We start from the raw sequence: 26,226 nt of genomic DNA on the forward strand, positions 1-26,226 counted from the left end.
TCTCGCCAACTGGCTGGAAGGGAAGAGCCCGTCAGGCGAGAAGAAGTAGTCCGAGCGGTCTTCTAAGTCCTGTGAGGGCGCCACGGCGACGGGGGCCCAGCAAAAGGCGAAGCACCGCGAGTCCGCTGGCACTGGGAGCGCCGAACGGTCGCATCCTCCCCGGCGCCATCAACCACGAGCCAACGCTTTGGCTCGGGTAAGAGGAAGTCTGAGAACCCGGCGAAGCTTCTGGAGAGGCCCCGGTCGATCTCGAAGATTCCGGCAGAGGGGGGAGCGAGGCTCGGACCCCCCCCCCCCAAGGTGAAGGCCCCAGGCGGACAGAAGGGGACAATGGCCTTAATTCACCCTGCTAAGACCTCGATCGAGGATGTCGCAGAGGCCCTGGCTCAGCCTGTGGAGGCTACGCCAGTGGAGGCGACCTCAGGACCCAGAGTCTCCCTGCCACCGCGGAGGGAGTCATCTTTCAGGCCCATTGAGAAGACCCCCACGAAGTCCTCGTTGGAAAAGGTGGGGGAGGGGCAGGTGGCAATCGTGGATACAGACACGACCTCTGAAGAAGACCTCATCGAAGTCGTGGAAGAGACCCAGCCCATCGGGAGGGATCCCGACGAGGGCGACGACGAGAGCGACGGTGTCGCCGACGAGGTTCCTCAAGAGACGTCGCGCCCGTCGTTTCCGGCGCCGCAGGACACTTAGCGGCCATTTTATCAGCGATTCAGTCCTTATGCTCGAAGATAAGGACAAGGTTGCCCCTCCCCCCGATGGAGGTACCTGAGCCAGACCCGACAGGGGAACCGGAGCCAGGACCTTCGGGAAGTCCACCACATAAGAGGAGGAGGACGCATCCTACGCCACCTCTCCCACCTCTGCGGCCTGCTCTGCCTTCCCCCCCAGTCTACTACCCACGGGGATGATACAGGCATGGACACGGCTACGACAGGTACAGATGACGGAGGCGACGACGGGACGTGTCCCCCGTCGCCCCCTGCCCGGGCATCCCCGCCCGACGAGATTGGATCCTTTCATGCCATGATTTCATGGGCATCCAAGCTCTTCCAGCTCTGCCCAGAAGAGAAGGAGGAAGGGTTCCTTTACCAACGGTGCGTGGCTAAAAGGAAGACGGTCCTCGCCGTACCACTTCTTGATGACATCTGGGATGAGGGGCTCGCCCTTCTCAAGAACCCTGCCACGGCGCCGGCAAAGAGGGACCGTTACGGGAAGTACCGGGTCCCCGACGCTGCCCCCTTGTGCCTTCGGGCGCAAACTACCCCGGATTCGGTCATTTCGGCGGCGGCAAAGAAGAAAGTGGGGGGGGGCATCGGCCTCGACATAAACTTCCCCGCCGGACGGCGAGGGCAGGAAGCTGGACACGATGGGACGACGGGTCATCTCATCCGCAGCGACGACTATCAAGGCGGCCAACGCTCTGGCTATCATAGCCCGCTACGACAGGGAGTTGTGGTTCAAAATCGCCCCGCTGTTGGACTTCCTTCCGGACGTCAAAAGGGCTGAGGCCCTTGAAATCCTACAGGAAGGTGAGATTGCTTCGGACCACGCCATCACGGTGGCAACGGACATCGCCGATACCGGTTTCTGTCAGTTGGACAACAGCGTTTCCCTGAGACGACGAGGATGGCTCAAGGCGACGGATTTCCGCCAGGACGTACAAACCAAGGTTTCGGACATGCCCTTCGACGGGAACAACCTGTTTGGGAAGGCGGTTGATGAGTCCCTTCAGGCCATCAAGACGGACACAGAGACTGCCCGGGCACTGGGAGTGCTCCAACAACGACGGCCGTCCTTTCGGAGCGCCGGAGGCAGACAAGGTGCCTCCAAGGGATCTGGCAGTGGCTCCTCCACGTACCGCCAAGCGGCAAGATCTTCGTGCCAGGAAGCCTACAAGGGACGCGGCAAATCAGGTGGTGCCCGTCGTCGTCGACAGGGAGGTCAAGGAGGCAAGGCGGCCTCCCAACAAGATTGAACCGACCGTGGGGTCGGGCCCCCGCCGAAGCACCCCGGTGGGAGGCCGGCTGGCGAGGTTCGTCAGCGTGTGGGAGTCCATCTCCACCGACCGTTGGGTGCTGGATGCCCTGGCCCAAGGGCACGCCCTCGAGTTTCAGAAGAAGTGCCCTCGCGTTCCACCCGTGGCCAGGAAGGAAAATCACGTCCCTCAACTACTGTTGGAAGTAAGGGCAATGCTCAAGAAGGGTGCCATAGAGCTCGCCCCAAAGAGGCTTAGGGGCTCCGGAGTTTACTCAAGGTACTTCCTCGTAAAAAAGAAGACAGGAGGATGGCGCCCCATCCTGGACCTGCGACGACTGAACAAGTACATCAAGGCACAGAAGTTGGACTTGGAGGATGCGTACTTCCACATCCCCATTCTAAAAAGATACCGAAAGTTCCTCAGGATCGTGGTCCAGGGGCGGCACTACCAGTTCAAGGCCCTCCCGTTCGGATTGAAATCGGCACCCAGTGTGTTCACCAAGTGCCTCGCACCGATGGCGGGGCGGCTGCGCCTACAGGGGATCCACATCTACCCCTACCTGGACGACTGGCTCATCCGGGCAAGGACAAGGGAGCGCGCCGTGGAGCACACTGCGAAGACCGTCCAGCTGCTCACGGACCTGGGATTCTCCATCAACTTTCCAAAATCCCACCTGGTTCCGTCGCAAGTCTCCCTGTTTCTGGGAGCCAAGCTCGACACAGTGGCGCGGCTGGCTTCGCCGTCGGAGGAAAGGACCAGGACCATTCTGGGCAAGGTGCAGCATCTGCTGGCCACGGACATGGCCAGGGTAAGATCTATCAAGTCCCTCCTCGGGATGATGTCCTCCTGCATTTATCTGGTGCGCCTTTGCAGGCTTCGGATGCGCCCCTTACAAGAGTTCCTCGACGCCCGCTGGGTCCAGTCGAGGGGCAGCTTCGAGGACCGGATCCCTCTCAACGAGACGTTCCGTCAGGCGATCCGTTGGTGGGGTACCCGCTCTCATCTGTCGGCGGGCACGGACTTTCAGACCCCAGCTCACCAGGTGACGACGGACGCCTCCCTGGAAGGTTGGGGAGCGCACTCCGGAGATCTTCACGCGTGAAGCCTTTGGCTCCCGGAGGAGAAGTCACTCCACATCAACATCTTGGAGCTCCGCGCAGTGTTCTGGGCCCTCAGGTCTTTTCTTCCGTCCCTCGAGGGCAAGGTTGTGAGGATCTTCACCGACAACACCCCCACGATGTTCTACATCCGGAAGCAGGACGGCACCAGATCCCCTGCCCTATCCAAGGAAGCCCAGGATCTGTGGCATTGGGCCGTCGCCCAAGGGATGTTTCTGGTGCCTCTTCATATGGCAGGAATAAAAAACACAATCGCCGACGCACTCAGCAGAGAGGTGCGCTCGTGTCACGAGTTGGAACTACGCCAGGATCAAGTGGATCGACTCTTCCGACGATGTGGCGAACCCCAAATCGATCTCTTCGCGAAGGCGACGAATTCCAAGTGCCGGAGGTTCGCCAGCAGGTTCCCCCAGCCGAGGAGCATGGGCGATGTTTTCTCGTTTCCCTGGGACGGCCTATTTCTTTATGCGTTCCCTCCGCTGCCGTTGCTGCTCCAGCTGAAGAGGTCCCGGTGCAGGATGATCCTCGTCGCAACGGCGTGGCCGAAACAGATCTGGTTCCCGGACCTTCTGGACTTGTCAACGTCCACACCAGTCAATCTGCCGACGGACGCAGATCTTTTCTCCAGAGAAGGAGGAGCCATTCTTCACCACAACCCGGAGTCGCTGAACTTGCAGGCCTGGCTCCTGCAGCACTAGAGTTTGGAGGGTACGACATCCCGACCGACTGCAGAGAGGTTCTTGCAAAGGCCAGGGCGTCCTCAACTCTCAAGTGCTACGGACATAAATGGAAGAGGTTCTCTGTCTGGTGCCGTGCAGAGAAGATTAACCCTCTGCGGATTGCGGCCCATCAAGTATTGCCGTACCTACTGTCATTGGCCAAGGCTGGACTAGCTCACGCTTCCATCAAGATACATCTGGCCGCCATCTCACGATACACCAGAACTACGGGACGGGCGTCCTTGTGGTCTCATCGACTTGTGAAGGAATTTATGAAAGGATTGTTCCGATAATTCCCGCCGGTGAAGGCCCCTGCCCTGGCGTGAGAGCTCAACGTGGTGCTGACCAGGCTCCTGGGGACCCCATTTGAGTCTATGCATTCGGCACCATTGAAGTTTCTGTCGTGGAAGACGGCGTTTCTCGTGGCCATCACCTCCGCACGAGTGGGAGAGATCCAGGCCCGATCTTGCAAGCCACCATACTTGACGTTTCACGACACGAGGGTGGTGCTGAGGACGCACACCTCCTTCATGCCCAAGGTGCCGTCGGACTTCCACCTCAACGAACCCTTGGTGTTGCCAGTTTTCTTCCCGTCTCCTTCGTCGCCGGCTGAAAGGACTCTGCACTCGCTGGACGTAGCTAGAGCGCTGAAGTTCTATGTGGACCGCACGAAGAGTTTTCGGAAGACATCACAGCCGTTTGTGAACTTTGGGACTGTGAATCAAGGGAAGGCTCTCTCGAAGACTTCCATTTCCAGATGGCTCTCCGACTGCATCATGCACTGTCACCGGTTGGCAAACCGACCGCTGCCCGGCCGTCCGAGAGCCCATTCGACCAGAGCGATCGCTACTACCACGGCGTTCCTGTCTGGTGTGCCCCTGCTGGACATCTGCAGGGCTGCGACGTGGAGGTCGACGCACACCTTCACAAGATTCTACTGCGTCGATCGGGACTCCAGGGAGGAGTCCAGGGTTGGCCAAGCAGTGCTGCGCAACCTGTTTGCTTAAGGTGAGCCTGGTGAGGAGGTAAGAGATGCTTAATGTTGAGTTGTTGTATTGCTTAATGCTGAGCCTGTTGCCACCTCCCGTGGTTGTGCATGTGTGTACTGCTATGTATTCTCTTATTCATGAGCATGTGAATCCATGCCAGACCCCATGCTGGAGAAGGAACAAGTTACTTGCCTGTAACTGTTGTTCTCCAGCATGGGTCTGGCATGGATTCACATGCGAACCCTCCCGCCTACCCCTCTGTGGCTCTTCACTTGGTCATACTGCCACTTTACGTGCTACCAAATCTGAGGATGGCTGCCAGAGGCGGGGCTTAGGGAGAGGGCAGTCATTGGCTGGGGGCAGTATGACCCAGAGACCAGTGATTGGTTACTACTAAGAAAGACAGATCAGAAACGAAACTGATACTGATTTTTTTCTATACCGAGGATTCCCGGCCTGACGACGGGGAATATTCATGAGCATGTGAATCCATGCCAGACCCATGCTGGAGAACAACAGTTACAGGTAAGTAACTTGTTCCTTTTCTTACTCAGCCCTTGGTCACTGATGCCCCAGTGTCCCTTCTGACTTTGTGAGACTCAACAGGGTTGGACTTTCTAAGAAAGGCTAAGCTGACGTTATCAAGTTTCTAGAAGTTTGTATATGTTTCAGGAGGTTTGATAATGTGATTTGTTTCTATTTTTGCTATTCTGAAGTATCTAACTATTTGACTATTGCAACTGTTCTTGTATTACATTTTTGTGTGATAGTACTTAACTAACTTGTATGCTACAAGCCTTATTGTATATAAATAACTATTTTTTCTATAACTCCTACTGTATAAGAATTTCCATGACCTAAGTGTATGCTCTCTGTTCTACTACAGCCCTCCTCCCTCCTAGACGAAGCCTAGCTGCTCGTCCACAGTTACCAAACGTTTGTGTAGTTCAGGCTAAACCTAAGGTGGGCTTTCTGAAGTCTTGTCACAGACAGGACTTTGGCAAAACCCCCTAACAACTTTCAAAGCACCACCACATCCCACTGCACTAGTTCTGAAATACCTTCCCAGAATAAACCATAGTTGGAACTTATGATGCTTTGGTCACGTGGCCCCACACATCTCCGGGCTGGACTTTATAAAACAGAGGGAAAATGGGTTTGTGTTTATTCTAACTATTCTGTTTTTCCTACATTTTATACCTCACCTGTTGACTACTGGTATTTAACGCATACACATCAAAGTGGTCAGGACGCCAGCATAAATCTCCAGAAAAGAAATCAATCCATCATTCGCCAAAGTTCTTGTGCCATATCCAGCTTTATTGAAGGCATTGCAACCTACGACACGTTTCACAACGCTCCCGTTGCTTGTTCACATATAAAACAGAAAACTGCACAATGCTTTTATATACAGAAGGGTTCAATCTCTATGGTTCTGCCCAACACATTTTGTTCCTTTTCTCTTTCAACTCTTGCAATTTCCCATAGACGTTCTATGTTGAATGCATGCAGCCATTTTGGAATGTGTTAAATCTCACTCTTAATGCGTTTAAGCTAGTGCTTTACGTATTTGGAGATGTCGCATTAATCTTTTGAAGCCGCTCAGTGCACAGTGACAGGTTTTTATTTTTATTTGCATTTACACGATAATTTAAATTTATTGTCACTCTAATATTTATTGATTAAAGTCAAAACCTGCTCACTGTGCACTTACAATTTTTTTCCCCAATCGAGGCCTGGATTTACAATTCGATACTGGCATCATAAAATGATAAAAATGGTTTCACACTGTCACCAATTAATTTCCTATTTGCCAAATGTATATGTGTGAGGAGACATAGCATTCCGATCCTTTGATGTTTTTCAGGTTCAAGATTATAAAGTGCCTAGTGCTGTAAACATGACTCTCAATCATAGTGCAAAGTGCTTTGTTGATTTCTTGAACTTTATTCCTCACAGATTATCAATTGGATTTTGTAAATGCTTACTTGGAAATTACAATTGTCTTCTGTGATAGCGAGGTCGAGAAGATACTAAAGTGCTAAGTGCTGTAAACATACAATAGTACTCACGGCCAGTATAAAATACAATAAAACCAGGATTTGGGCAATCTAGACAAAACCACATAGAAAAAAGGGGGAGAAGATGGTTTGAATCAGGGCTAAAAGCTGTGCAGTTCTCACTGTTACATAAAAAGTCAACACACATACAAAATAGAAAAAATTAAAACAAGCTCAACTACCAAAATTCAGCAAAGGATATTTTTCTATATTGCTAACTTCAAGAAACTGTCGAGACTAAGGCAGAGGAGGAAATTTATGATCCAAGGAATGTATACAATTCTTCATCCAAGTTATGTCCTCCTGGTTTCTTGGTTTGGAAATCTAGAATAAATCGTGTCTCCATCTGACGTAATTCCAGCTCACGTTTCCCTCCCCGTGGATTGAGCTTAGTATGGTGTACTCCAAAAAATCTGAAGCTGTCCTATTTGCTCTGATGTTGATCTCTAAAATGTACTGCCATGGGATAGGAAGAATATGTTTTTTATGGCCCGCATATGCTGCAGTATTCTCAATATCAGTTTGCGAATGGTACTTCCCACATACCACAGATTGCATGAACAAAGCAATACATATACAGCGAATCCTGTATTGCATGTTATTTTGGATTTCACTTCAATATTATGACCTAATGTTGGATGTACAAAGTTCCTTTTGTTCAGAGCAAATTGGCATGCTTTGCACTTAGTGCATTTGGAGAAGCCAGTGTTGTTTTTATTCAGCCACGTGGATGTAGCGTTGGTTTCTGTCTTTGGGGACTTAAAGCTGTTGACTAGTGTGTCTTTAATGGAGATAGATTTTCTATAAGTTATGTTGACTCGTTCCCCCATGAATGGAAATAGAACTTCATCAGTCTTTAAGACATGACAATGTTTGTGTAATATTCTCCTTATTGTCTTAGCGTGTGAACCGTACGTGAGTATTAATCTTACATCGTCAGGTTCCAAAATCTTTTCAGATGTTCGATTGGTAGAGAGCAATGCTGTTCGATATGTTTCGTGCTTTGGTGTAAGGTCTCTCGATGATTGCCTTGGGGCATCTTTGTTTGGCAAAATTACGAGCTGTGATCTTGCATTCTCTGTCAAAACAATCTAATTTGCTGCAATTGCGGCGAATCCTGACGAACTCTCTGTATGGTATACTCCATTTTAAGTAGGGTTGATTGCTGCTCGCAAATAATGGCTTGTCGGAGCTTGTTAGTTTTCAATGAAGTTCTGTACTGATTTCTTTGCAGTCAGTATTCACCGGTACATCAAGAAAAATTAAGGATTCATGACTAAGTCTCTGTAAATTTAAGATTCAAGTTGTTGACATTTAACGTAGTTACAAATTCAAGCCAATCCTTTTCTTTTCCATTACACAGGATGAATAAGTCATCAATAAACCGTAGCCAGAGGACTACTTGGTTAGTATACTTGGTATTAGCATCGGTCCAGATGACAAATTTTTCCCACCATCCCATTGTCAAATATGCGTAGCATGGTGCAAAACATGTTCCCATCGCTGTTCCACGCAATTGGTTATAATAGGTATTGTCGAAGAGAAAGACGTTATTAGTTAGACATAAGTCTATCATCTCCATGATCATTTGTCCATGACTTAAATAGTTTAACGATCTACTGTCAAGGAAGTATTTACATGCTTTTTTCCATCGTTATGTTGGATGGAGGTGAGAGCGATACTACGTCCAATGTTGCAAACATGAAATCTCTTTCCTAGCTAATTCCTTCATTTCACTGAGAAAGTCTATATTTAGTGAAAAAACATAGTTAAGAGGACGTTATGGTTAAGCTGCACTAATAAATACCTATGAAATTCAATGGAAAAACATTGTTACAGGGACGTTATGGTTACAGGTAAAACCGAAAAAAAACCTCAGAAATTTGCCAGTTATGGTAAGCTAAGCAACCATAACGCATGCCACCACCGTGCACTGCTAAGACTAACACCCAGGACATCAAAAAAGACATCACAAATGTCATTGAAGACATCACTGATGACATCACATGTGAAATTAATGTTGATGAAAAGTCCCTACCTACAAGGGGATATTTTTATTATGTTGGTAACAAGATGTCAGGGGCGATTGTGTAATGTTAAACATGTAATTAGCTAACAATTCAATACTTACTACACACTTGTGCTAGTACAAACAATACATATGAAGACCCACAATGCATATAAATCAGAGGCATATATAGGGAAACTAAAGAAAGGAAGAAAGAAACAGCATCATCAGAAAATGTTAATAGCATTAAGGTTCAACTTCCTGTATTCAAATGAATTGTATGTTTGATGCCTGCTATTGCCCCATGCATGTGCACCATGAGCTAAGACCAAACCCTAAGGAAAGTACTTTAAGAACATACAACAAGATTAACGTTTTGATATACAGCACCTTTTGAATTTTAATATTCTGATTGTCTGTGAATCAAACCACCTGGCCTAGATTTTTCAGTGAACCAAAATACGTGAGCCAGATATGTGATGTCATCAATGACATTTGGGATGTCATCTTTGATGTCCTGGGTGTTAGTCTTAGCAGTGCACGGTGGTGGTGCGAGTTATGGTTGCTTAGCTTACTATAACTGACGAATTTCTGAGGTTTTTCAGTTTTACCTGTAACCATAACGTCCCTGTAACAGTCTTTTCAGTGACTTTAATGGGTTTTTACTAGTGCATCCTATTTTCCTACAATTTACTAATATCATACTTACCCAATAAGCAATATTTGTGTCCAATTTACAAAGTTTCTCCTTAAAACTCTGCAATTTCCCACCTTGTAGCATCATTAACACTTTTTGCAACTTTTTAAAAATAATTTTTGCATCCGTAGACGTCTGGGAACGTCTGACTTCATGGCAGACCTTCTGGACAGTGCCACGTGACCATACGCTTGCGCGCAGCATGGTGACTTGTTTGCGTCTGCACTTCGTGATCAGATCCATGCTTTGAAGACAGTTCGGAACTGCACTTTCTACTGATCTAGGAACTTTCAACTTCAAAATTTCCCTTGCACACCTCCTACACCTCTTCATACTCCTTATCCATTACCAATCTAGAACACGGTACATACTTGGAAGAATGTTATCAAAACTGCTATTTATCTTAAAAATGGCATCAGTTATTGCCATCCCTCTTCCCCAAGAGCCATCACCACCACCAGCTGGAGGACCTCACAACAAAAAAAGCGCAGTACTTTCAAAGACCATGAAGAGGACCAAGAAGATGAGGTAGAGGAAGTGCCTACTTCTAGCACCAAGATCGAATCATGGGTGTGCCAGTTCTTTGGTTCTGTTGGGAGTGTACCAAAGGCTAAAGCTACCAAAGTGAAATGCATGGAGTGCAATTTTGTACTCGGTCGCAGACTACCTCGACAGTACTCCTACGGGACCACCTCCATGCGCCGCCACACCAAATTCAATGACCGCAATGTTCTCAGAAAAGTTGGTCCTTTCTCAGCAAGTAGTAAGCTGTCTTCCTCCACCTCATCTTCCTCAAATACTGTAACCACACAGCCTGATGTCTGCAGGCTTTGGCGTGTTTTAAATATATAAATAAGGAGGGCTACGGACCATTATCTTCCATTGCAACCCCTGAAACGGGGGATAAAGGCCATTAGCACCCCTGGTTCCCAAAGCGGGAACCCAGGTTGCTAAAACATAGATTTTTCTTCCTATAGCTGAATGCCTGATGCATCCCGCTGTATGAAGGAAGGATTATCCTTCCGGCGTCCCGCTGTAGGAAGGAAAATCCTTTTCCAAGACAGCCCGCATAGAAAGAGAAGGCGGGGCTCCGTACACAGCCCCTCTTCCCTTGCCATGGCAGCCTGCAAACCCCTATGAACATATTACCACAAGCACTTTTTTTTCCCCTTTCAAGCCTATCCTACCTTCGAATAACTTTACCACATAGCCGGTCCCAGGTAGACATGGGCACTTAAACACCATTTTTCGTCCCAAGCGGTCATGGCCAGTAGCCAGATTGTCCGTGTCATGACCTTATGCCATGACCCAGACAATCTGGCTACTGCCCACGGCCACAGGCTATACCTCAGTCACCAAAGGTATAGGACTATTTTGTGTACCTACATTATGACACTTGTCAAAAAATAAAACACGGGCACATTTGCAAAACCATGCTTTAATGTCCTTGCCAATGCTCCTCACGAGTTTGCTAGAAATCCGCCCTTATTTTATTTTTTTAAGTATCAAAATGTATGTATATACCATAGTCATATAACTTATCCCCCACTTGACAAAATCCATTCAGTCTTTATACAAACATTGAAGGTTGGGTCTATAATCTTTCTCAAAACATCTGTCCACATTCGTCAAATAGCAACAGTGTTATAAGCCATCTAAAAATGTTGAGACCCCCCCTCTAATTTCGCCCCCTCTTGAGAAAATCCCACCACACTTTAGAAAACCATTTATATCTAGATCCAAAATGGTTTTGCCAAATGTTCTACAAATTCGTCAAATGACACCACATTTATATGCATTTACAATATTTTGTCACACCCCCTCTAAATTTACATCGTCTTGACAGAATACCACAAAACTTTGGCAAACCATTCAGGATTAGGTCTAGAGTAAAAATGCTAAATTACATGCAGTTTCATTGAGTGGCGCAAAAATGATAAGCCATCCATAAACTGCTTTTCCCCAACCCTGCAATGCAGAAATAGGTACAGATGTCCTAGGACATCTGAAGTGTCCGCGAACACCACAGGACTGTCCCAGGACACCTGGAGTGTTTGCGGACTGTCGGGGGTGAAACAACCTGTTTTTTGGCTTATGGCCATATCCCATCCCATCCTCATCCCCCACATCTCCCCAGAGATTGTTTATTGAGTTTGACAAGGGCAATGTTGCTTTTTTTTAAATGTTTTCACTGCGCTGTCCACGGTCCCCAAAAAAGTCTGCGAATCCAAGATGGCAGGCGTTTCGGGGAAACTGATGCATTTCACGTTTTCTCACCACCCAATCAACGGCCGCGTCCCGATGTCCTCAGACCACGCAAAAGTCAGCACAGTTTTCTGCCCAATCAGAGGCCAGTCCGCGGACCGAACAGGGAAGTGAGTCTGCCTACCGGACATAGATATCACTCATTTTTTTGCCTTACGTTTTGGTTGTTTTAAAAAAAAAAAGACTAGACGGATTTACACCAAATTAACAAAAGCACGCTTTCGGGACCAAGCCGCCGCTCCTGCCACAAATTTGGTGAAAATCCGTTCAGCAGTTTGGGCTGGAGGCGTGAGCAAAGTTATTTTCCCATTATGTCTATTGGAAAAAGAAATGTTGGGACCCCCCCATAACTTTGGCCCGCCATTGACCAAATGTCACCAAACGTTGCAAAAAAAGAGTGGGCCATATACTTGTTTTTGCAGTTTGGTGAGAATTCGTCCAGGGGGAGCAAAGTTATAAGCGACCCAAAAAGTGCTCTTACTGTGGGTTTAGCAACTTACCCATAACTACATAGCCGTTACCGCAGGCCGACATCTAGTAGTTGGTGCAGAGTATTGGATGACTTTGTTTATAAAGATAAAAAAAAGGGACCTTGACATGGCGTGTTTGTAATACTCTACCTAGTGTGATGTGTACTGTACCCATGGTGCTTCACGCCTCAAGGTACTCAGATTGTTTTTTTCTGCCATCATAGGTGGTAGCATTCCGCTGAGTTCCTAACATTTATAGCTAGCTTCTTTTCTTTAGTATCATCTTTTATGTATCGCCATTGCTGCTAAATGTTTCCTTTTAACGCTCGACTGATCAAGCAGCATTCAGCGACATTTCAGCGAGGATTCCTAAAAGCCTTCCCGACTACCTTCTTCGTTTCTTTGCAGGCCTTGGCCTACATCAGGCTTCGGCCTTCACAGTATGGCGAGTGCGGGGAATCAACAGTTTTCATTCACACTTGGAGAATGTCTAAGTTCACACTACATTTTTATACTCTTTGTCTAGCTGCCTTTTTATTTAGTTTTCTTAAATTGTGCCCCAAATGTAACCGGAAACTCCTGTGGAAAGACACACAATGTGTGCAATCACGGTCTCCCTCAAGACCATTTAGAAAGACGGTGCCATGCATGCAAGCTCTTTCATCCGAAGACATTAAATCGGTGGGCGGCCTACGCATCCATGCTGAGGCCTATTTGGATGAACCTTCCAGAGCAGAGGAGTCTGATGAAGAGCAGGGCCGCATCATTGCCTTTAGTGACGCTGAGGACACAAGAGTGGACTCCTGCTTGCTCGCCCCCAGTTCCGTAGGGCAGTCATCATGCTCTGCTGTTGAGAAACCCCCTTGTGACAGGAGCACCCACAAACAAAAACATGGCAGGCGCACAAACCCAGTAAGCACACTAACCCCAGTCACACCGCAGCGAAAACACAGAAAAGTGGCCCAGCAGTACCAAAAAGCACTAGTAGTGCTGGTGACTCCTTGGTGACCTAAAACCTCTGGTTCGGCGCACAAATCAAAAAGTAAACAGACCAGAGCTTAACGGTTACCGTGCAAACCATCTCTACAACTGCAGCTTCCCAGACGCCAGCGACTAGTCGTCGGCTGGTACAATTACAAAACATTAATCGAAACCAACTGAAATAATCTCAGAATCAGCGCAATACACCAAGTCTTCGATAACATTATCTCAGGCTTTACGGAACGATTCCCATACTTAACCCAGATGTAGTTGCGCTTCCTTTACAGGAAACTCCAAAATAGGCACATAGACCAAACAAAGTTTCGCAGAAACCTTGGGCAAGGTGTCTCTTTTCTAATTTTTTAGAAAAACGCCAGATTAAACAAAAATGTTTCCATGGGAAAAGGGGAACCCCCCAACCCCCCTGCTAAACAGCCAGAGTTCAGAATTTTCGGCTGCAGGATTTTCAGCCGTGAAATAATGAGGTGATAACGGTTCAAAGTGGTGTCCACCCACTATCAGTTCAAGGCGTTACCCTTCAGCATCTCTTGAGCCTCTTGGGTGTTCACCTGTTCTGGCAGTGGTGGCAGCTCACTTACCCAGACTGTCCATCCCTGTACCCACTACTGGCTCATAACAAGAACTACTCCTCAAATGTGTCACGAAAATAGTCCAGACACAATCAACCTTTTTCAGTTGGGTTTCTCAATCAACGAGAAAAAAATCCAGTCTTGTCCCTAGCCATAACAAACGGTCACTGGGATGATAGAGTGGTAGTTTTGCAAAATATGGTGCAAGCATTGCAGTGGTTGTTATATTAAATTGCAATCCTTTTTTCGCACCAGCATTGAAGGCCACTCTAAAAGACATATCACTTTCAGGTTGGGGAGCTCATTATCTCCACCAAACCGCGCACAGCATGTGGTCACAGTCCAAGAAAAAAAATACCAACATTGTGTTTACAAAGCTTTACAAGTTTTCTGTCAAAACGGTCCTAGTTCTCACAGAACATACAACCACCATGTTTTACATAAACAAGCAGGGCGGAACGCACTCACTAAATCTGTCCAAACTAGCACAGAAGATGTGGAATTGGTCTCTGCATAAATATATCTTCCCCCTGTCGAAACACGCTCCAGGGGGACGCAACTGTCTCTCAGATGTGCTCAGCAGACACACGCTCAGAACACGAGTGGGACTTGCACACAAATGTAACAAACCTTTTCAAACAATGGGAGCATCCAAACCTAGATCTTAGCAAAACAAGAGAACGTGAAATGCTCCACTTACACATCCAGGCTTCCCCAATGAGGCTCCAAGTGGAATGCGATGTGGATGAGTTTATGAGGGACCCCCTTGCATTCTTGCCCCCAAACACCTCCCGCCCCCAACACCTTTGCTGAACAAAATAATCCACAAAATGCACCTGGAACATCTCTCGATCCTAATGGCTGCAATGTGCGTGTGCCAAACCTCATTCCCACATCTAATTAACATGTCTGTCTATCCACCAGTGAACGACCATGCCCTTACAACATACTCTAGGCAGCATACTAGGCAGCATCGGGGAACAATCATCATCCTCAAACGCACAATTTAGTAGCTTGGCTCCTGAGGCGATAGTTTGGACACCTTAATTTACCTAAACGATGCATGGATTAAAGGTAACTTGGAAGCCAAACAAGACTGTTATTTCAATAAATGGAAGTGATTTATAATATGGTGTAAAAAAGCTCATTTAAATCCTATTGACTGTTCACCTTCTAACATTGTATACTACCTGCTGCATTTGTTAGACTCAGGTCTAGTGTTCAGCTCACTAAAAGTAAATCTAGCAGCACTCTCCGCATCCACTACATCACAAAGGAAGTGTCTTGGTGGAAAGTTCCTGTTGACGCTTTCATGCAAGGGATAAAAAATGTATCCCACAATTTCAACAACTCCCCCAGGGTGGGAATTAAATGTCGACCTAACTAAACTTATAGGCCCTCCTTTTGAACCCATGAGTAAAGCAAGCTTAAAGAGCTTACCTACAAGGCTGCTTTCCTTATAGCCATAACATCCATAAAAAGAGTTGGTGAACTACAAGCGCTATCAGTCGCAGACACATTTGTCACAATACATAAGCGCAGACCCATTTGTCACAGTAGATAAAGACAGATTAGTCCTGAGAACGCATCATGCTTCTCACCAAAATACATTTTGAAATGTCATGTCAATCAGTCAATTGAACTTTCTGCTTTCTTTCAAAACCCACAGTATTCTGTAGTAAGAGTCCTCCAAACACTAGAAGTCAGCAGGTCAGTAATTTACTACCTGTACAAAACCATTCCATTTCGGAAAACTGATCAGTTCTTCGTTTCACTTGCTGCAGGTATAGAAGGGCATCCCATCTCTAAAACGGCAATCTCAAGATGGATTGTAATCTGCATTCAGCAATGCTACACTATGTCCAAAAAGACACTACGGTTTACACCCAGAGCACATTCAAGTTGCGGTACTGGTGCAACCTTAGCATTCATCACAAATGTGCCCCATGTAATTTGTAAAGCAGTTGCATGGAGCTCAGTTCATACATTCATACACCACTACTGTGTAGATACTCGTACAAGAAGTGATTCTCAGGTGGGACAGCCCGTGTTAAAACATCTTTGCCTCTGTACCTTTCAACAACCTAGCTCCTTCTCCAGGTACTGCTCGCTAGTCTAGGCAAAGCATGTGATTCTAAGCAGATACACAAGCCTCCTCAGACAAATATTACATACCTCTAATTGTCTTTCTGATGCTTGTATCTGCTTAGATCCACATGTGCCTCCCCTTCCTCTCCTCATTTGAAGTTGAAGGTACATAGACAACGTTCACCTTTCTTTACCTTCCTGTACTTGTCAGAAACAAAACAATCTGAGGACCTCGATGCGTGAAGCACCATGGGTACCATACACGTCACACTAGGGATAGTATTATACACGCCCTGTTGATGCGCCTTTTTGATCTTCGAAAGAAATACTCTGTACTAACCACTAGATGTCGGCCTATGCAAAGCATGTGAATCTTACCAGATACAAGTTTTTAGAAAGACTATTATAGGTATGTAATGTTTGTCATATATTGTATGTTTATTGATTACATTACTTGTGTTTTTTATGCTTAGTATGTTCATAAAGGCCTAATACATATTTGTATTTTCTATACTTATTGAGTGACTTCAATTATTGGTGGTGGTCGTGGACTATTTGCAGCCCTAGATCACCCTCACATTTTCCCTGAGGCTAAGCCTTCACTACTCTTTTACTGTCCCTTGATTGGGTTTTGGCTAATTTACTGACTTTTTAGTTTACTGTAATTAGGGTGGCCACTTAAAATCCTCCCCAAGAGCTGGTTTTAGAAATCCATATTTTTAGAAGTAATTCACATCAAGCTAGTGTAGGCTATAATGTATCGATTTATTTATTATTTATTGTTCACTTGTTAGGCGCTTATACAGGAATCAAATACAGTTTCAAAGGGCCCACAGGGCAACAGGGAGGTGACTGGGGATGATAGAAAATGTAATTACAACAATAATACATAATTAAGTTAATTAAGTAAAGCAAGAGAAGATGGTGGTGAGTGGAACACAAACCTACTTGTGAGTGTTCAGAACGTGCAAGTCAAGAAGGGAGAGTGGTATGGGATAGGTGCTGTGGTGCTCATGATGACAAGCGGGTGAAGTGCTATGAAGAAAGGGTAAGTGCAACCTACAAGGGGAGGGTGAGCCAAAGCAAGTGCAGAGGAGGGACAGCTGCTGAGAAAAGTGGGAGGTCGGGGGCCCTGAGGACGCATAAGGGCCCTGCACTTCAGCCAAGCTACTGTGCGATTAGCAGGGGAGAGGGAATGGAGGAACAGGAGAAGAGGAAGGTCTTCAGGCTTTTCCGAAACTTAAGGAGTTCCTGCTCAAGACAAAGAGGGACGGGGAGTCTATTCCATAGAAGGGAGCCTGCTGAGGAAAGCGAACAACCACCTGCTCTCTGTTTAGCAAACCCCTTTGCATGCAAGGAGTTGTTGCCAGAGAAACGCAGGTGTCTAGAGGGGGAGTAGTTGGTCAGAAAGTTGCAGATGGAGTGGTCCCCGGCCTCAGACAGCTTGTGGACGATGCAGAGGGATTTGAATTTAATCTGCACTGCGATTGGGAGCCAGTGGAGACTAGGAAGGCCAGAGAAAAGGGAAGAAGTAGGGTGCTGGAGTCGCAGTAGGGAGCATCTGTTTTTCTTGGTTTGAGGCAGAGATAGATGTGCACCAGGCCTGGATGGCAGAGAGGGAGTCGGGGATGAAGGAGAGTGCAAGGGCTTCTGTAGGAAGTTTGAAGAAAGAGTTGTGCGTCATCAGCATAGCACTGGAAGTTAGGGGAGAAGGCGGAAATGAGGCGTGCAAGCAGACTAAGGTAGATGCTAAAGAGCCAAGGTAAAAGAATGGAGCCCTGGGAGACGCCAGAGGTGGAGGAGGAAGTAGGGGAGGAGAAGGAACCCTGTATGACTTTGGAAGAGCGATCGGTTAGGAAGGAGGTAAGCCAGTCCCGTGCCCGCTCTGAGATACTAAGCGTGTCATGGAGACTTTTTATGAGGATGGAGTAGTTCACTGTATCAAATGCAGAAGAGAGATCAAGGAGGATGAGGACAGCTGGGGGAGTTGGAGCCAAGAGATGTGAGCAGTTTTTCACTGGTGTTCTGAAGAGCAGTTTCTGTGCCTCTGGATGCCCGCAATCCAGACCGATGATCGTGAAGACATTCAAAAAGTTCAGTGTGGGAGTTAAGTTGTGGGAGGGCCAACCTCTCAAGCAGTTTCCCCTTCCCTAATGGGCTCATGATTTGTATTTATCCTACCATTCCCCTAGGAAGTACTCGGACAAGGAAGAATAGGAGTATCCTGAATGAAGATCACTTTCCCAGTACTTTGACAAGAAAGATCCCCAATGACTCACGAGAGTTATAAGATCAGTACTGTGACGAGGGAGAATACTGGAGGAATGAGGATTACATGTTAGAATGCCATTCAGCAGTCTAGTCTTTCCCCAAATCCTATCAGCGCCAGTATAAAAGCAAGGAAAGACTCAGGAAGTATGAGAGGCCCTCCCTGGAGGACCTGGTTGCAGGATTAGTTTGTTGCAGAAGAAGGGGCCTTGGATTGCTGTTCCAGAGGAGAGCAGGGTGAACCCTTGCTCCCCCAACACCTTGAGGAGAACTTGGTACTGGTGGGGGAAGCCTGGGAACTTTTGTGCCCCCACAAATGGGGTGAACCTCTAGGCACCAGCAGTGTGCCACAGGGAAGCTGTAAACTCTCTCACTGGGAGAGTTCTCGGCTCGAGGAGGGAGAAAGATTTCAGGAAGTGAGACACTGGCTGGAGGAGTCTTATCCTCTTGGTGCTGACCGAGGGATCACTGGGCTGGTGAGACATCCATGGAGCCGACAAGCTCACAGAAGAGAGGAGAGCGGACTGCAGAAAATGGTACATGGTGGCGGGGGACACCACGAGAGGAAGAGGAAGTAAAGCTTCCTGGCATACACTGGTAGCAAAAGGCAACATTCATGCCGTTTGAGCCCAAAGACACCCATAGCAGGCGAGCGGGAACCGCAAAGGGCTCAGAAGCCGCGTAGCAGAGTTGGCGGAACCTGAGAAAAGGAACGGGACACCGAATAGCCACTGCAGGCTTGCTGTGGGAGAGACAGGGCATGCCATAGAGAGCCGGGGAGTCCTCCCAAGGGAAGTGGAGACACCGGGCACTTTGACAAGTCTACCAAAGGAAAATGGAAGGGAATTAAACATATGAGATCGAACAAGACCCGATATCTCTCAAAGAGGATCATTTTGGGAGGCAAAGCCTGAGAGAGGTCAAGGGAGGAGAAAAAAAAAACATCCTTGCGGACGTTTACAGAACTATATTAGTAGCGAGTCTAGGACCCACACCCAAGGGAGGCAAAGCCTGAGAAGTGGTCAAGGGGGAGAAGAAAACCACTCCCCTCGTAAACCTTTGCAAAACCAGCACGGTACGAGTCTGGGACCTGTACACAAAGGGAGCAAAGCCTGAGAGAGGTTAAGGGGAGATAAAGAGAGCCCTTCATCTCATGAACCATTGCAAAATCTTAAGTCTGCAACTGTGCGTAAAGTGTGTTTATATGAGAAAACCCTGGCAGGAGAGTATACCACGCAGATTCAAGTTGCAAGTATGTTTATACGAGAGAGCCCTGGCAGGAAAGTATAGCAGGCAAGGTCAAATTGAACATTGTGTAAAGTACATCACATGAGGAAGTTGTGCTAAGGATACATCGGGAATAGCCAAAGACTGAATTGTAGGCATCCTAGAGAGAAGCCTGGCAGCAGATTACACCAGGTATCCTACGAAGATATAAACTAACAGCAAAGTTGTTTTGCATACCAGTTGTTTTGTTGACCAAAAGAAATTCAAGGAAATGGAGTTCTCTAAAAGTATAACACTGAATGAAGAGGAATCCAGGGGAAGGTACCAATCCCCTGGAACTGTGAACTTTATCCATTGGAAACTTGTGTTGTAGTTACCTTTCCTTTTTAACTTGAACATTTGTGCACTTTTAAGGCCAAAAATATTACCCTTTTCACCTTAGAGTTAATTTTGTTACATTGTGCGGGCCAAAATAGTACTTTGGACACAGGACAGATTGCTTGGACATCTTGACATCAGACTGACTATTGGGTTTTATGCTAGGTAGGGGAATACCTCTTTGAGTGGGGACAGAGAGGCATTTTCCAACCCGTTTTATCTGTTTCAATAAATGTTTATGGCCAACATTATGAACCCCTTGTGTCCGCATATCATTCCTCGCTCCTAACAGCTGGCTCGAACTGCTCTTGGTATAGCTCTTACTCATTTTTGCATGCTCGAGGTTCACAAGCAATCTGAATCATGGGAGACCGGCCTTCCGATAGCTTTGTAATGAAGACTGGGAAAAACTGTGTTTCACAAATCAAACCACCTGATGCAGAAAGTCTTAGGATGCAGCTAATACCAGGCTAGCATATGAAATCGCATACATTTGCAGACTGTAACTAGGAGACCGGCCCTGGGGAAGGTGTCAGACACGTAGGAAGTAGCCCAGTAAGCCCATAGGTGTGTTTGGTGGTAGAATGGAGAGGTTAGATGCACAGGACAGGCGGTGGTATTGAAAGGGTGAAAGAGGAGACAGTGGTTGCAAACTGCGGAGTAGAGGAAGCGATGAAGAGGGAAACTGAGAAGGAGGTGAAAAGAGTAACAGAAGAGAATTTATATCCGTCACCAGTGGAGGCGGGGAAAGGAAAGGTTGGAGAGATTGGGCAGAAGACTAAAATTGAAGACTGTAGCACAGACAGGAAAACACTGTTCTCAGATCTTCCGGGTATGTGAAAGAGGCAAGAGGAAGTAGGAGGAGGTCGGGCAAAGAGTTTTCATAGGAGGTTTCTTCTACTCGAGTGGGAGAAAAGAGAAGATGACATTGGGGCGATAGAGATGTTGAGTATGCTGGGGATCCCCACATTCAACACCCTTCAGCTTTGGGAAGGTTGGGCGCCAGGGAATAATCTTCAGTACCTTGGACCAAGCCTACATTTGGATCAGGCCCAGCAGCCTGACCACTGAGCCATTTGGGCTAGTGCCTTCGCCCCACAAACATGTCAAAGTAGCTGAAGATTTGTAGAACTGTATGTTAGGAATTTCCATCTGGCAAGGCTCTGAAAGCCGTTGCCTTTTTACTTTAAAATAAATAATAAAATTATGCGAGTCTCCGAAAGGGTAATCTGCTGATCAGACTCCCCTTTCATAAGCTCTATACCAAAAACATAGTGTACACCTTTGTCCTGCTATAGCAATATCCCAATTTGCAGAACCTGCTCTACCAGTGGCATAAATCGGGCTCAGAGGTCACAGCTGCCCATTTGACAGCTGCAGTGATAGCCATGTCTCTGCAGTGCAGGGGCTCCATTTAAGATATGCACCCCTGTACCAAACCATGATGATCATAAGTAGCCCAATCTGGTGGCAGGGTAAAATCTAAACATAAGCTATTTCTGAGTTAAGACATGGTGCTTGTCACTACTTATAATCATTACAGCCACATCCAATTTGATATCGCACATGTCCACTCCTGTGAGCCAAACTCAGCTGTGGAAGGAGATGTGAATTCTAGCCAGACAGGCTGATCCTGCCAAATGACAGGACGGGAACCTGAATGGCCATGCCTCTTATTTGATATCTTTGTCAGGGCAGGTAACGCCCTCCAGCAGAGACCGCCACATAACAGACAGCTGTCCTCGACCCAGGCATCACAGGAGCACACTCATTCAAAGGAAGTAGCCTCACACCAGGGTGCTGCATTTCTAAAGGCATGTGTTCCTTGTGAGAAGGGAGGTGGGTAGGGATAGAGTAGACAGGAGGACCTGTACAGTGTAAGATGACCTCACCATCTTGTTTTTCTCTGCCTCTCTCTCCCCTCCACTTCCTCTGGGGCAGAGCACTTTGGGTGATCTGTCAGAAGGGTAAAGTCCACTTCTTTCATGAACTGGAATTGGACCATGCTTTAGTCCAATCACCTTCACACATTTACCTTTTTAAAAGAAGGTGTCTCACACAATGTCTTTGAATCATCTCTTGGACTCCAACCCTTGAAGATTTTGTCTGGGCCCTGCTGTGAGAGCAGTCCTTTCCAGATGCCTCCCAGTTGTGAGGTGAAAGCAGATGTTCCAAGACAGAGGTGAGCTCTGTCCCCCAGCGATTGTCAGAAACCATTGGGTTGAACCTGCTGCTAGAACAAGACCTGGCTCTCTGCCATCCACAGCGGTACAGTACCCCGGATCTCTGTTGTAGGACCCCTGTAGTTTGCCAGCCTCCCCTGTTTTTGGGAGCATGAAAAAAGTACCTCTCTCCTCCCTGATCCCTGGAGGGGGGCTTGTGGCACCTTGAGGGCCAAGACAGCTGAGAACCTTTTTTTAAGTGTTGAACTGCTTGGAGTACTGCTACGGAACAGTTTGTCACTTTTGAACCACCCTTTGCACTCTCCCAATCTTCACCCAAGCACCAAGAAGTCTGGTTTGGAACTGCAAAAAGTTACTATTGATTGCTAACAGCCTCCTTGGTCCATTTCCAGGCCCTAGGGACTGGCTAGATGATTATAATCCCTTTTTGCAACCTTTAGAAATATCCTTTTTGTACACTGTGGAATTTTAATTGCCTTTTCTCCCGGTCTCATCACCCAGAGTGCTGAATCTATTCTACAGGGGTGGGGTTTTACTGTGTTTTCTAGTTGATTATTGTTCATGGTGTGTTTGATTAAAGTATTTTTTTAAATAGACCCTTGACTGAACAGTCCTTTAATTTGGACTGTTCTACTCTGCTGTTTGGGTTGCTACTGAACCACATTCACACCCCTCTTGTGAGTATAGCCTTCCCTCAGCTCACATTACTAGAAAAGACAAAGGGGTAATATGTCTCAACTGTGCCCTTTTCACCTTTATGATTGTATTGGCTCCTGGTTTGTAAAAGGGCTGAGTGGGCACTTTAGCCTCTAATCATCCTTATACTTGGCCAAAAATGTTTTAGATGCATTTTTTGTGGCTATTTGCTGTAAAGGAGGAAGAACAAGGACTAAGAGTACCACAATCGCAAGTAATTTTTTCCTGACTGAAAGAGTCCGGGGAGGGCGATGGCAGTACGTTACCTGGGGTGGTCATGGCCATCAAGTGCCTCTTTAAAAATTGTATATTCAGCTATTGCGTCGCACTGTACTGATGTAGGGAGAGAATTGGCTGAGGTAGAGCACATCACAAAAGGATTTAGTTGTGTACTTTGGACGTGGTAGCGCACATCATGATAGTGCCCAGCGCAGTATTTGTCACAGATGCCCTGGCTTCTCGATGTATATGTCGCCATATGTGTCTTTCTGTAGCCTAGAACCCGTAGAGTAGGATCTTGTAACTTTTGCAAAGAGCTTGATTGAAATCCATTCTCTTCACACAGGACTATGTTGTGACCCAGACTTGGGATGAAGGCCAGTTCCTCTTTGTTGTGCAGATCAGCAGCTCGCAACTGGAAACCCAGCTTGGGCAAGTTACATGTATGTGATGGTTTTTAATGATACGTAACAATAATGTCTACATGATCGGGAGATTTATCCTGCACTGCCTGCTGAGTCACTATTTACTGCACTTGTATTTTTTCATCTTTTGCCCTAGAACGGGCTTCCTTCACAGTCCCAGAGCATATTGATCCTGGTATGGTTACAAAGCTCGCGTTGAGCACAGTACAGAAATACAAACCCTTGTTTATGTGAGATGGCCATAACTCTTCTATGCGGTGACCTATCTACTGAAACACATGCACTTGATAGGGAGATTGCTTCAGAACCAAAGCCTCAGAATGACTGAGTCCATGTTACAGAGCCCGTATGCCTCCTGACCATGAGAGATCAGTCTACATCTTGAAGCTCCATAAAATATCCCAGGATCTGCCATTTAGAGTAATCGATCTGAGATTAGCGTGGAAGAGGGGACGATACAAGGCATTGGATGCAAGACTGTCCATCTGAAATAGCTTTATTGTGCCTTCTGTTTTCATTCCTTCACAATTTGTATTTGGCATCCCTGCTACACTACAACACCCATCGGGAGATGTGTTTGTAGTAGGGTAATGCTATCAAAGTTGTTTCTCATTGCTGGAGAAGGTTGTGCTTACCATACAAAGAGCAACTGCAATGCTCCCATGTGCCACAAACAAGTCTGTCTGATAAAAAGTTATTTAGATGTATAGGGTGCAAATTGAATTGTATGTTAATTCCATATTTCCTAAAAATGTGATCTGCTAGCAGCCTTAATGCTTTACTTGTTTGCATAGTATAACAGTACTTTGTGAGGTGTCTTGCCTTGTGCATGTAGGAGGGAGTCTGTGAGGGGAGATCTAAGCAACAATAGATCTGTCATTTATTTCTACCTAAAACTTGGTGGTAAGTGCATACTTTTAATCTCTATCCTACTCGGCGAGCGGGCAAACAATCCAAATCTGTAAATCACAAAGCTTTCCCCTCCAGGCACGTCAGTCTCAAACACTTGTTCTTAGATACCAGTGCTTCCCAATCCTGAACACACCGAGGTCACGTGAAATAAGTTTTGCAAAGATGGGCCAAAAAGGAGCAGAACAAAACCTTGCTTTTCAAAGTTCTTGGAGATGCATATGAGATATCTTTGGATGACAGAACGTCTCCTTAAGTTACAAATCGTTTGATGGCAGACATCACCATATGGTCATGGCTTTGCTAATAGTAGTGCTTTGTCATTTATGTTTATTGGTATTCACATATGTATATGCACTGGCTTTTTCCACTTGTGTGTGTGTGTGTTGTTGGAAACCTTTCTAGCAAGAACTCTTTCATATATATATTTCTGAGGCTTGTGGAATCTGCTTAGATCACTCACATGCTGTGCATAGGCCGAAATCTAGTGGAAGCTGCGAGTATTAGTTTGTCTTTCGAAACTCGAAAATGGGCGTCGACACAGGGCGTGCCAGTAATAATAAATAAATATATATATATATATATATATTTTTTTTTTTTCTCCCTTTTCCAAACCCTCACACCTATCACATACCACACACACCCAGAGGGCTAGGGAAACTACCCACTGCACAGCCCTCTCTAAGCATACTACAAGCCCAATACCTGCAGACAAGAAACAACTGTGACAAATTGCTGCATTTCGTCACTTTTCCCATGGGGAGCCGTTCCCTGTGTGGCTAGGGAGATGAGCACGCCACCTGATACAAGGCAAGGAGGACCTCACCGCGAGAGACTCCTCTCTTGGGGACAAGGACTCCTGTTCCGGTGAGGAACTCCCTATCCAAATCTCTTTACCAAATCTAGTGAAACCTCCTGGAAGAAAATGACGCATCACTATACATGTGCTGCTGTGATATTCCACCTGTGAAAAAGTACCTGTCTGGTACTGTGATAAGAAAACCAATGAACAATGAGCACCAGTCCATCACAAAAGACAGACTATAACTTTACGCTGGGGAATTGCCAGTGGTGCGTCATAAGTACTGGAGGAGGAGACAACCTTGCGAGAGAAACCCGGGAAGTTCAAAGCTGATGTGGCAGCAAAGCGAGAGGAGAGAAGAAGGCAGGGCTTCCTATGGAGGGAGAAGCTTGTCTATGATGGTGCCTGAGTCGCACCAAAAGAAATCTAAGCTCCAGATTGCCGAGCGAATGAGTGTGGTTCTCTGGGAAGAGACACTCGGAACTGGCGAGCGAGGATGAGAGGAATGCTGGAGAACAGTTCCCAAACAGTGAAGAGAGAGTATCCAGAGAGAGGGAGTGGGAACGGCCTCCTACGAGGTGAGGAAGCCTGGACACAGTGGTGCCCAACTCTCACCAGGAAGCAGCAAAGCTCCGGAGAGCTGAGCGAACAAGTGCATGTCTCTGGACGTCAAGACCTGACGAGCGAGGAGAAAATACCAGCAAGCATTGTCCAGACAGCTCAGCCGCATACGAAGAGACACTGCAGAGGATGTCTGTGAGACAAGAAGAGACAACTGAAGTGGTCATCCTGACTGTGAGAAACCTAGGGGTATTCTCCCATTTGGACCCCAGGAATCCTCTATTCGGGTGGCTAGGGCACGGCCATCGCTTTTGGATCCAGACCCTGGGGGTGGTCCAGTGTGGAAGGATCCCGGGTAGGGGAGCCTGGGTCATTCTCATGGGAATACCCTTGGCGAGACACGGTATCCCACTCTCACCTATTATCCACAACCCCTGTCTTTTTGGGGTATGTTTCAACACTGAACATCTGTCCCGCCCCCCCCCCCATTTTTGCATAATACTGGGAAGAAGAGGAGGCGATCTGGAGGGGTGAAGATTACCAGTGAAAAACCCACTAAGACAAAGAAGACCTACTACACCACTCTGAC

At 46.9% G+C, this 26,226-nt stretch overlaps 1 protein-coding gene across 3 annotated transcripts in view; it reads left to right on the forward strand.

Annotated features, from left to right (window-relative positions):
- Nucleotides 1-26,226, forward strand: part of LOC138566710 (transmembrane protein 87A-like) — a 1,181,601-nt gene that overhangs the window by 403,328 nt on the left and 752,047 nt on the right. For all 3 annotated transcript variants that reach the window (XM_069644306.1, XM_069644305.1, XM_069644304.1), the window contains one exon: nt 23,287-23,383. In XM_069644306.1, the coding sequence (XP_069500407.1) occupies nt 23,287-23,383 (97 nt within the window). The remainder of the gene's footprint in view (nt 1-23,286; nt 23,384-26,226) is intronic.

This window comes from Ambystoma mexicanum, chromosome 2p (genome assembly GCF_040938575.1).
Source record: "Ambystoma mexicanum isolate Mex_15411 chromosome 2p, UKY_AmexF1_1, whole genome shotgun sequence".
Taxonomy (NCBI): Eukaryota; Metazoa; Chordata; class Amphibia; order Caudata; family Ambystomatidae; genus Ambystoma; species Ambystoma mexicanum.